The 13,231-nt window shown below is 40.4% G+C and overlaps 1 protein-coding gene across 1 annotated transcript in view; it reads right to left on the reverse strand.

The window, feature by feature from the left end:
* Positions 1-12,527, reverse strand: part of LOC126507240 (bifunctional heparan sulfate N-deacetylase/N-sulfotransferase 3) — a 107,972-nt gene extending 95,445 nt beyond the window's left edge. The window contains exon 1 of the mRNA XM_050151544.1: positions 11,435-12,527. Coding sequence (XP_050007501.1) covers positions 11,435-12,415 — 981 coding nt within the window. The 5' untranslated portion in view covers positions 12,416-12,527. The remainder of the gene's footprint in view (positions 1-11,434) is intronic.
* Positions 12,528-13,231: the final 704 nt, after the last annotated feature.

The following is a 13,231-nucleotide window of genomic DNA, read 5'->3' on the forward strand; positions in this document are numbered from 1 at the left end:
CTCAAGTACAGGGGATAGTGTATCTGTGAAATGCAAAGGAAAAAAGTTGCTGTGACCCAGAACCTCCAAAGAGACATCCATGAAGGAATTCAGGAATAGGATGTTTCCTGAACATAACAAATTTGACTCGGACTCTGCAGCTACTTCTCTGACTACAGATCTGGGCCATGTCTTCAGTGTTGAATGCCTGGTCCTCCCTTCTTTTTCTCTATTCTTTTTGCATACTAGATCTCATCCAATGCCAGAACTTTGGATCTCATCCAAATTCTGTGTTTGTTTTTGTTTCTTTGTAGCTTGGGAACCTGTCCTGGAACTAGCTCTTGTAGACCAGGCTGGCCTCGAACACAGAGATCTGCCTGCCTCTGCCTTCTGAGTGCTGGGATTAAAGGCGTGAGCCACCACCACCTGGCGCCATCCAAATTCTAATAAGTTCTCAGTTTGCATCTTTCCCCAAGACTTCTCTTTGCTTTCAAGACTTGAACACCTCCCTGCCTATGTATCTCTATATGGACACCTACATACTGCGCTAACCTATCAAACAGAAGAGAGAACTTCTGGTCTGCTTCTCTCACTTAATAACTAATATTAATAGGTGTCTTAGTTAAGGTTTCTACTGCTGTGAGGGGACACCATGACCATGGCAACTTATATAAAGGAGAAAATTTATTTGGTGTGGTGGCTTATAGTTCAGAGTTTTAGTCTATTATCATCATGACAGGGAGCATGGCAGTGTGCAGGAAGACATGGTGCTGCCTTCATCTTGATCAGAAGGCAACAAGAAGTGATCTGTCTCACTGGGCCTGACTTGAGCATATATGAACCTTCAAAGCCCACCTACACAGTGACACACTTCCTCCAATAAGACTACACCTCTTCCAACAAAGTCACACCTCCTAATAATACCATTGTGGGTACCATTTTCTTTGAAATCATCTCACTAGGCATTAATTAACTTTTAGTATCAAAGATATGTACTGTTCTGAACACTTCATGTAGATTTAAATATTTGATCTCTAAGGTATATTGCTGAGACAGATGCTTCTCTGATTTTGATTTTACACAAAAAGAAGCTGATGTAAGCGGGCTAAGATGTTGGCCAAGGTATGAGAACAAGCAAAGAGATAGAAACTCATCTGCTTCTATGGGGCATGATTTACATCCATTACAGGACCAGGACACAGAGTACTTGGCTGCCTGGCTCAATCTTGGGCATTGTCCTTGATGCCATTTTGTTTCCGTTGCTCATATGCCACTGCCAGCAAAACTTTAGCTATGTATGTATAAAATGTCAAGAGGAGAATGGTTAAGTGTTGTAAGATTGTGGGCACGACAGAATGATCACAGACTTGGGTAAGAGCAGAGTCTAGAAAACTTGTTTTAGAACAAAAATAATTTTGTGAAACATTAGCATGAAAATGGCAGGGATATATACACACACAGATATGTGGCATTATATTATAGATAGATATAATGCGAATTATACAGACAATAGAATGTTTTGGAAATCTACACCTTGTAGGGCAACACTGGGCAGACCAAGCACATCAGAGCATACTTATCTTTAGCACCATCAGGCAAAGCTCACCACAGAGAGGGGTATGGGAACCCCAATTCTCAAAAGAGGGTTTCTGCTCATTCTAGTTCTCTAGATAGCCATTTTGCTCAGGTCTGTTAGTGCTGCCCCCCCTTAGTAATATTTAAAGAGTCTCATGGCCTGAACTGAGTCCTCATTAATGAATATCACAGTATCCAGACCTCTATTCTCAGAATAGGGTAGCAACAACTACTTAGTGAAGCCCGTAGGTTTGAAGGTTCATTCATACTCTTACAGCATTCCTGAAATTAAGGGGCTGTTGTTCTTTCTGTTGCCACTGTTTTAAGGGTTGGGGTAAGACTCCTGGGGTTTCCTGTCAGTCAACTGATCACACCCCAACTCCCATGGGTTTCCTGTCAGTCAACTGACCACACCCCAAGAATCCAGGGCTGGCTGCCAAGGCTTCATATCTACAAGAGGTTCTGATGGCTTTCCCCTTTATATTAATGAGGTTTTTACATTTAATTTATAAGAATTTCCATGAAGTTTTCTGAGAATATAAATACAAAAGGCTATAACTGAATTAAGAATATACATTTTTACCTTACAGTCTTTGAAATAACAGGAAAATGATTGGAAAGTCAAGAAACTTAATTTTCCCTTTTATTTGAGAAATGAATGAAAATAACTCATGATATGGTAACCCAAGGGAAGAACCTTCTTTTGTTCAGGTACCTTCATCTTATTCTTGTGAAGAGCTACTTCATATGCAAGCAATACAAAGATGGATACACACTATCAATACCCACACATATACGAGAAGGGAAGGCTTTATCACTTCCCTCTGCCAAGGCCATGTCAAAAATACACATTCACTCGGTATAGAAAATACACATTCACCCACTCAGCACTTCCCCAGCTCTGCAGTTTTTAATATTTGCTTATATGGCTATTTTTATTAAAAATTTCAAACATTATTTTTGTAGAGGGTGGAGGAAGCCCTGAGTGGGTGTGTATTGTCATGGGCTTCTGTAGCTGAGAATAGGGTCTACCTTCACTTTTCTGTGTGTCTGTCTGACATGGTCTTTTCTTCATTCTCTCACTGCTCCAGTCAGATCCAAGTCTCTGGAGCCCTGCCAATGATTCAGTGAAGTGACAATGGACCAGAGAAAGGAACAGGGATGCTGAGCTGGAAACAGGAACAGGGATGCTGAGCTGGAAACAGGAACAGGGATGCGCAACTGAAGACAGGAACAGATTCTGAGCTAGAGATAGGAACAGAGATTCTGAGCTGGAGACAGGGACAGGGATGCTGAGCTAGAGACAGGAACAGGGATGCTAAGAGCCACAGATAGCACTGGCTTTGCCAGAGGCTGTGGGAGTATCCAGCAGGTGTCAGCTAATATTCAAATGTCGACAAACCAGATAAATAACTCTCTGATGGGAAGATCCACTTGGCTTCCAGAAACCATGGGTGTCACTGACTGTGAATGACTGGTTGTTTCTGTCTGCAGTTTTTCTCACGTGTCAGATATGGGAATATTTTCTACTGCCCTGTGTTTATCTCATGAAAGTATTCCATCTACTGGGCACACATACGGCTGTGGATGGTCAGGAAGATGATTTCTATTAAGCAGTGTAATTCTGATGAATAGAATATTTTTCATTATACAGACTGATATAGGAAAGTAATGGTAGTCTCAGTTACAAAGACAGCAAATTTTAGACTTCAGAATAAATTCAAAGCAAACTGGTTGCCCCAGAGACAAATATACAAGGACAATTTCTCAGGTATTTATTGCTGATTCAAGATCAGACATAAAGCAACATTAGTAGATGTAACTTCCTCAGCAATAGACTTTCTGCACGAACTCCAAACCTCAATGTTCAGTCAATGGGAGTGTGGGGGTCATGGGAGAAGGTAGAAGGTGAGTGGGGAGGGAGGAAGAGGAGCAGAGAAAAATATATAACTCAATAAAAACAATATGAATAAATAAATAAATGTTATACAAAATTTCCTAAAGGTGCTTTCACAATTTCAGAAACACATGTCTTCTAGGATATGAATTTTAACTACCCTCTACATAGTAATTCTGGCCTTGGAGTAGTTTACTGTAAAACCAGTTAATTTACTTGGACTATCAAGAATATATTGTCTTCCTATGTGAAATCTAATACTTTTTCCTTAGATGACTAGAAAAAGTATGACTGGAGCAGGTCTTATTCTGGTGGTTTTTTTTTTAAATGACAGTTTAATTCATGACAATGACTAGAAAAGGATTCATCATTGTTGCTATTGTTGCTAGTTGGATAAGTCAGTGTTCACTGTCTTAACCAGTTGGTTTAATTTCTAGCTGCAATTCTTTTTCTTTTTATGGAAAGCCGATTCCACTCAGTATATTTAGTATATATGAGAAAAACAGCAGATAACTGCATGGAAAGAATAAAGATGCAAATGTCAGGGATGAGAAAAGCAGCAGCAGTGGACGGATGGCGAGTCCCCAGACTCCAAAAAGGATTTTCACAGAAGGATGAGGGCACTCTTCCTGCCTCAAGAGTGTGATGTGGATGAGGATCTCACAGAGGGAAGGACCAAGAAAAGACAAGGCATTCATATAAAGGAAAATGATGGCCCCGAAGGCAAGGTGGTTGATGCAGGGGCAGGGATGAGAGAGAGAGAGAGAGAGAGAGAGAGAGAGAGAGAGAGAGAGAGAGAGAGAGAGAGAGAGAGAGAGAGAGATACAAGAAACACCATGACAGTAATGATGGAGGTTCAGAGAGCTGCTGGCTCTAACAGGCAGCTCTGTTGGGTAGGCTGTCACACAAACTAGTCACTTGGGAAGAGGAAGCCTCAAGCAAGGAGTTGCCTCTACCATTTCAGCCTGTGGCCAAGTCTGTGGGGACGTTTTCAAGATTGAGGACTGGGGTGGGAGGGCTCAGCTCTTTGTGGATGGTGCCATCTCTGCATGGGTGGTCATGGGTGGTGTAAGGAAGCAGGCAGAGAAAGGCAGTAAGCAGGATTTCCCCCATGGTCTCTGCTTTCAGGTAGCTTGGAAGCCAACTGCACCTTTCCTTCTCCAAGCTGCTTTTGGTCAGTGTTTCATCACAGCCAAAGAAAGCAAACCAGGACAGTTGTGTTTTAAACTGATCTGTTAATTAGCCTCACAATAGATAGATACACGTCAAGACTCATGACACTGGTGGTTGCCAACATGCTGATAAACAGCACCGTTAGAGTGGCGCCCACATCTCTGCATTGCCAAACTTCTAAAACTAAGTTCAGAGCAGGCTCCTTGTTACCCATGGTGGTCTCCAGAGACTTAATATGCCCACTAATTGGTGTGTCCCCCAATTAATTGCTACTATTTCTAGATTTACATAGCTAGATTAAGTATTAGGTCATAATATGTCATTAATGCTTCTTTTCTACCTTAAATAGCCCAATGGGCATGCATCTTACATGGTCCCATGAGTATGTATCTTATACAGCAAAAGAAATTTGTGTAGATGTGAGTGATTAAGTTAGGAAGTGGGCATGGGGGATTATTACAGGGTATATAATATTCACTTATTTACATATGTGTGTGTGTGTGTATGTGTCCTAAGGACAACCTCCCAATAGTCTAGTCCAGGCAGAGTAGGGAGAGGCATCCAAGTCCTGCTCTTCTCTGAGGAGCTCTTGGTATCATGGATGCTGAGGGAGGGAGAATCACTTGTCTCTGAAAGTATGGCCACTGTTAGGTTGCCCATGTTCCAGGGGATGACCCCACACATGTATACATATGGACAGCTCAAATCGGACTCTGTGGGTTTAAAACTAAAACATTTTTAAAAGGAGGGCATGCAGTTAGAAGGATGATGGGATAGGGAAGTCTTGAGGGCGAGAGAAAGGGGAGTGAGAGGTGGCTACGATCAAAATGAACTGTTTACATGTATAAAAGTTTTTCAAAGAATAAAACAGAAGTCTTAAAAAGTGTAAGCAGCCACTAAATACTCTTTATACATTATTGATCATTGTGTGGCAGGATTTTTCTCTCTTTAAATCATTTAAGATGCATTCTTGTGGAATGTCCTTGCATAGCCAATGTCTCTTTAATATTAATCACAATATGAATACTTCCTTAAAATGCAGCAACCAATTTAACAAAATAAACCCAGAACATATGAATTACAAATACAAGGTTATTTTTCTATGTTAAATAATCTCTTATTTTCCCATGCTATATTAAATTTCTTTAATATAACATGTGCACAACAGCCATGTCATGTCTAGAGGACAGCATTGCACAGCGCCCCTCCCCATCTTCCAGCTCTTACGTTCTTTCCACTCTGTCTGGAGAGGTGAACAGGGGTTGATAGATGTCCCTTCTATGACTGAGCACTCAAAGGGAATGACTCTCAGAGCTTACAACATTAATGTACAGTAACAGATCTCTGAATTAATCACTATCCACTGCAAAAAGAAAGTTTCTTTGACCAAGGCTGGGAGCTAGCTAAAATCTATGGATTTCTTAAGTTTTGTTTTTCAAGACAGTGTTTCTCTGTAGCTATGGAGCCTATTCTGGAACTTGCTCTTGTAGACCAGGCTGGCCTCAAACTCGCAGAGATCTGCCTGCCTCTGCCTCCTGAGTGCTGGAATTAAAGGCATGCGCCACTACCTGGCTTGGATTTCTTAAATTTTATTCCCTTAAAATAACTGCATATTTACTGGAGCACTATGGAGATCTGAACATGACAATAAAATGGAAAGCGATTTGTTTTCATATGTATTATGGTCTCATATCATACTTAGAAGTAAGTATTCCACCAAAATAGGATGGCAAAGAAGAGGTTTCATGTATTTGTATTTACAAGTTGCCTAACTTTGTATCAATTATAAAATAACTGGGAAGGAAAGGAATTTGGCAAGCTTTTCTACCACAAATGTTAGGTGGCTAGCAAGGGATACCTGTCTCCCCATTAGGGGAAGGATTTTTACTCATAAAAGTGCATGTTACACAGACATTTCAACACAGAACAGTCACTAAAGGAGTAGGGTAAATGTGTAAATGTGCAAAGTCATTCTGTAACATGAAGGGGGTCTTTAAAGAGTTTCTAAAAGATGCATCTTAAGAAAGGAAGCATGATTTTTTTTTAACTGGGTGTTTGAAACAGAGTTATATTAGCTTAATTCTTCTCTAGCATATCTGCTGGTTTCTGAAGGAGTCGCCAAAATCTCATTCGCACACCATGTATGCCATGATTCAGATATGACCCTAGGTGGTAGGGATATTTCGGTGAGCAAAACAGAGGAGGAAACATCACTCACTTGAGGGTTGCATTTTAGTAAAGTGGCACATCAAACAGGCAAACAGGAGGAGGATGTGCGATCAGGAAGAAAAAGGGACCGTGTGAAAAACTAGGAATTCTAGCTGTTCTAGAGGTCACTAAAGTCATCTCAGTAGAGAAGGGACAATATCTAAATGATACACTGAGGGCATCGTATTGGCTGCTCCATTAAAATGGGAGATGATGACCCAATGGGTGAAGACACTTGTTGCCAAGCTTGGTGACCTTATCTCAACTGCCTAGATCCACATGGTGGAAGGTAAGAACTGACACATGCAGGCATGTGCATACAGATGCACATGCACACACAGACATGCAGTACTTCAAAAATGTAAATTAAAAGTTAAAATGGGATGCGGGTAAAAGCATACAGTCTTATATGAAAAGGAAAATGGTTAGCAATAAGACAGCACAGTAGACTCCTTGCTAATCCAACCAAGCTTTGGTGGCAATGAAGCAATAATGTCTAACAATTAAACAATAGCCTATTGACATCTAGAGCCAGAGCAACTCAGTAGCCAATGGAAGTACAAAAAAGGAAGTTAAGACAAGATTACAATGGGACACAATGGAATAAGACATAGTTTCTAAGTAGAAGCTAGTTCAGGGATACACATTATGTAAACAAATGTAAAGGCAAATAGCGTCACTGAAGTTAAAAAATGAGCCAGAGAGTGATAAAAATACCGCATTAAAATGTAATTTAAGACATATGCACTTGATATTTTCAAAATATACAATGGGATAGCTGTCAGAAGATCAATGAAATATGTATAACTCCTCATCAGTGCTGGAGAATTAAACAGACATTCTCTGCCAACATCACCCTTTCCACTCTCTCCTGAAGAAATCAGAGCAGTACAAAAATAGATCTACAATCCACAGCGAGTGGGACTGGGAGATCACTCAGTAGGTAAAGCGCTAGTCTAACTATCATGGCCGGCTCCCGGTTCAGTGAAAGACCATGTCTCAAAAGATAAAGTGGAAAGTAGAAGACATTTAGAGCCGATTTCTGGCCTCTAAATTTGCATGCACAGGCCTACACACACACACACACACACACACACACACACACACACACACACACACAAACACACATACACCACATGAAGGAATGAACAAATGAACGAATAAACAAGCAGACAAAAGCACAGTAAAGTTGAGTTAATAGTTATGCTTCAAGTGGAGAATGTATGTCCATTAAAATACTTAAATGCAGTTGTAAGATAATTTTAGCAAATTTAAAGTATTAACATCAGATACTTGCTTCTAAACTACCACTAACATGGACATCAGCAACGAAAAGAAACAATAGAGATGATGGGCTTCCAGGAAGCTGAGATTTTCTTCATGACCCCAAATGGCCCTAGCTACCATCCTCTTCCTCAGTCTTGTTTGTCTTCTCTACAGTGACTCACCAATGATAAACCGTCAACTTTTACTCTTGATTGCAGTCTTTCATCTCCATTTAGCCAATTACTACATTGATTAGTATCTCCTGAATAATTTTAAAAATACTCTCTCTTCTCCACTCTCATTCCCATTCCCTCGTTTCAGGAAATTCCCATCTCTTGTTTGAATCAATACCATGGCATCATTCTATTTTTGACTTCAAGCCTTTTCTGCATATTAACTAGTTTCTGCAAAACAGTGTTGTACTCTCATGCTTTTTACAGCAAGTTTTATATGACCATACTGATACTTTTTTTTAACTTATTTCTCCAAATAACAATTTGACCATATTGATTCTTTCCCTTTACCATACTGCAAGCAATCTATCTACTTGTTCTGACTAGTTTCTTGTCAATTTGTTAGAAGTTAGAGATATCTGAGAAGAGAAATTCTCAGTTTAGAAAATGCTTCCACAACACTGGCCTGTAGGCAAATCTGTAGTACATTTTCTCAATCAATGATGTTGGAGGCCTCAGATCATTATTGGCAGTGGCCCTTTTGGGCAGCTGGCGGTCCTGGGTTCTAGACGAAAGCCATAAGGAACAAGCCAGTAAGCAGCACTCCTCCATGGTCTCTGCATACTTTGTTTCCAGGTTCCTGCTGAGACTTCTTTGGATGATTGACTAGAAGCTATAAGAAGAAATAAGCTCTTTTCTTCCCAAATTTCTTTCAGTAACGGTGTGTCCTCATAGCAATAAGAACTCAGAGTGTGATACTACTGATCCTCTCCAGCTCTGCTTCACTAACTTCATCATCATATTTGTATGTTTGGTGATATGAACACACCAAGTGTGAACAGGTGTGCTGAACCTTGTACACATAAAGCCTAAAAGAAACTATATACGGAATTATGATGGTTAATACTGATTTTCAACTTGAAAGCATCCAGAACCACCTACAAGGCAAACCTATGGGCCTGTCCATGAGTGAGTTTCTAGAGGGTTCATGGAGGTTAGAGGACTCACTTTAAATGTGAATAGCACCATTGTGTAAATTGCGATCAAGACTGAATCGCAAGGACGAAGCCATCTGAGCTCCAGCACTCATCTTTCTCCACTTCCTCACTGTGCTACAAAAGTAGCTTTTGTGCTCCCTCACTCTCCTGACAGACACTGTGCCATTCCTACCATGACAGACTTGACTCTTAACACTATTAGGCAAAACCATCTTTTCTTTCCTTACTTAGAGTGCTTCTGTTGGGAATTTTGACAGTGATGAGGACAGTAGCTAATACAAAAATGAATAAATTTATGTTTATGCCCTCTATTTTTAATGCATTAATGTTTTGAAACATATGGAATCTAGAAGCAGTTTAAAAACACAATAGTCCAAAACATGTTTTTAAAAAAAACATATAGGGAGTTTCAAGATCAACCCATAAAATACACAGGATACATTTTTTTTATGTTCTCAGTAAACCTTTAATTTCTGTGTCCCTACAGCATGAGTTAGCCTATAAAGCACAAAAGGTATAGTCTGCCTGGATAGCCCAGACTGGCCTCTAACTTGTGATCCTTTTGCCTCATTCTCTGGAGTTTTGGGGTCATAGTCATATACCACTTTGCCAGATCAAAAGGCACTTTGTGTAGATATTAGACAATGCAGAGGGCTACACTGGAACACAGAAGTTTACCTGACACATTTTACAATGCCTTAATAATGTAGTTTTGACAGTTTATTAAGTTTTACATATATGTGTATATATATATATATTACATCTTTATCTCAGTAATTGGAAATGGAAAAGTGGAAGAATTAAAAATTGCTTTTAGCCTATAAATACATAACAACAAATGCTTAATCTACTAGCATGGTTTTAACTTTCTTTCACAAAAGAAAGTTGTAAATCTTTAATGCAAATTTAAACATAACGTAATAAACATAATTAATTAGAAAGCACAGCTATAATATGGAAGTGTTTTCTTCCTCAGTTCCTACACTCTGTAATAGCAAAAAGCATCCTCTCTGGCTCTGGTACTTTATCTAAATGGTGTGATGAACCTTAATATTACTTGTTAGAAACTTAGTTGCTTTAAGAAAAGATGCAACTGTCCAGATAGATCTAGATGATCTTTTTATACAAAACGCTATGCACTTATTATGTGCTTGGTGTGTGAATGTGCACATATGTGGAAGTCCTAGAACGACTTTCAGGACCTGTATCTCTCCTGCCACCCAAGAAGGTACAGGGGTTCACACCCAAGTTGTTTGCATTTTCCTACTGAGCTACTGTCTCAAAATAACATTGTCGATAACTGCTTCAGTCACAGATATTCAATCAGAAGGCTAACATTATAAAGAATAAAAATTATATACCCAAAGCGTCTCCTTTCTATGAGGAATCAACATCAGAAAGAAACAGAGATGGAGTTCCATTATTAAACGGGAAAGTAACATAAGTGTAGATAATTTCAACTTTGTCTTTCTTATTGTTACCTAACTAGTTGTTTACATAACACGATTGATTCTACTATAACGAAATACTCGTTTTCTTGTGGAATGGAAGCAGTTTCATACAGTGAGGAGTGAATGCAGTTGACACGCAGCACAGTGGCATCAGGTGGATGCCAGAAGCAGTCCTGAGAGAAGAAGCTAAGCCCTTACGATTCCACGTGAACAAACCCGCTGCTGCAGTCAGGTCAGTTTCCCATGGTTTGTAAATGAAGCTCATACTGATAGATATTTCACAAATTTCTGAATTTACTCCTTATTGAGACTCATAGTTTCTAAAAACTCTCACGTACCTTGTCTCAGCAAAACAAATTCCCTTTGCTTTGTATTTTAACAGATGTCTTTGTTCTCTAAGTGGAGAGCTTCTAGAAAGCAACTAAGCAAAAAAAACGATTTCTATTTCGCAGTCATAAGCAAGCACAGAAAATCATTTCTGGATCTCACCACACTCAATACTTTAGTACGATCTTCATTTTTCCTGATTCAGATATAAGTATAGTAGGAATTTAGGTAATCTAAGATGAGAGTAACCAGTTACACTAGTTCCTCCCAAATTCTCTTGATAGAACAGAAGACCCAGCTCCTAGAAATCTCAGTCCTGTGAAGACGGGAGTGCTGTTATCACAGAGATGATGCCAACCGAGAAACTCTAAGATATCGGGGCCTTACCTTTACGTCATTGGTGTTCATCCTCGTTCCCTCCTTCCCCACAAATATGTCGTCAATGTCCACAAGGATGTACCTGTCCAAGGACAAACTCAGCCTCTTCCCTGACAAGAAGGAGATGGCGTCTATGAAGATGAGCTTGTGCAGCCAAAAGTTCAAGTTGTTGCCAAAAAGAACGCGCTGGATCCCATCATGGAGCCCCAGGTCATGTATGATCGTGGCATAAAAAGCACCTTTAGAGATGGGACGAGAAAGGTTTTCCGGAGTCTTAACTTTGGCAAATATTACCGGCTGGTAAGTGGAGTGGTTGATCTGAAAAACTGTCCAGTCAGTTCCAGGTAGAGAACCCCTGTCGAGCTTGGATGATTTGGTCACACGAAGCAAGGGGGAGTGAGGATTAATACAACAATCTTTCACTGCCAGGTTCCCACTTATGGAAAAGGGGAAGCCTCTGAACTGAAAGCTCTGTAGGCTTTTTTCACTGGTTTTGTGGAACCCAATGATACCCACACCGTACTCGACACAGTATTTATCTAAGAGGCTTCTATTCCAAGAGTCCATGTTTATATACTTTAGAATGTTCTCGTATATAATGAGAACGTATTTGCCTTTCACATTGTCTGTAAGGGCAGGAAGGTCCCCTTTTCCAGGAGCGATTTCCGTGTGATAGTGGAATCGAATGGATTCGAGCATCATAATGATGTCTTGGCCAAGGGATGAGTACTGACTCTCCACAAACACCAGGACTGTGGGGTCGGTCCTCGAAGCATCAGAAAGCATTGTCCGCTTCACTTCCATCAGCCTGGATGGTATGTGCTGGAGGTCACCGCAGTCCCCTTCTGAAGCCCTCCCAGAGAGTTCGCTTTCCTGTTTGTAGCCGCTGTACAGGTAGTAAGCAGAAACGATAATGCTGACCATACAGAAAGTGGCAAGCAGAATCAGTGTTCTTTGAAAGTGTCTGTGAAGTTTCATGATAAAACTCATGTTGGGTGGACTTCTTTGACTATTCCAACAGAAGCACCATCAGAGGGGAACATAGGAGGAAGGACGGAGTTTCGGCCACGCTCCTAGTCTCAGCCAATAGTTTATGTCACCATTGCAGCGCATCTGAATTGCACCATCAGGAATCACGGGAAACAAGGTCTGAAAAACAGAGCAAAGTAAGAAAGAGTATAAAACATCCTGTCTTCGGTATCAAAATGAAGTGAGTTTTTACCACATTGGCTACCTTACACGGTGGCTTACAAGCACACTGGTTGGTATGTTACATTAGAAAATCTTGCTTTCTTTTTACAGTTGTGGATGAGGACTGGTAACAGAGAGAATAAGGAATTTCACTCAAGACTGGGTCACTATTCCTAACAGAGGACAAGCGACTGGCTGACAATGACCTGGATTCACTAAGCTTTGCATCTGTCAGTCACCAACATGTAAGGGCACATAGAGGCATCAACTACCATGCCTGGCTTCTATGCGAATCTTTTCCAACAAATGCCTCATTCGCCCATGGCCAACTTTACTCTCAGTGTGGGCTCACAAACAGCCACTTCCTGTCCTATGCTTTTTCTTCTAGTTGTAAAAACCTCAGGATGGACTGAACTGATAGCGTTCCCTTCTTTCCGGGCATGGTGCTGTAGGAACAGGCACAGGCAAGGATATCACCCTCTGAGTCTGTCACAAATGAGGCATCCCATGACAGGTAAATATGAAAAACTAACTTCGCCCACACAATTCTTTTGTAAAAATTTCTGACCTTCCAAAGGGCAAAGACCCAGTAGAAAACACATGGTCATGAAAAAG

This window comes from Alexandromys fortis, unplaced genomic scaffold (assembly GCF_014885135.2).
Source record: "Alexandromys fortis isolate MF-2015 unplaced genomic scaffold, M_Fortis_MF-2015_v1.1 scaffold_19, whole genome shotgun sequence".
Lineage (NCBI taxonomy): Eukaryota > Metazoa > Chordata > Mammalia > Rodentia > Cricetidae > Alexandromys > Alexandromys fortis.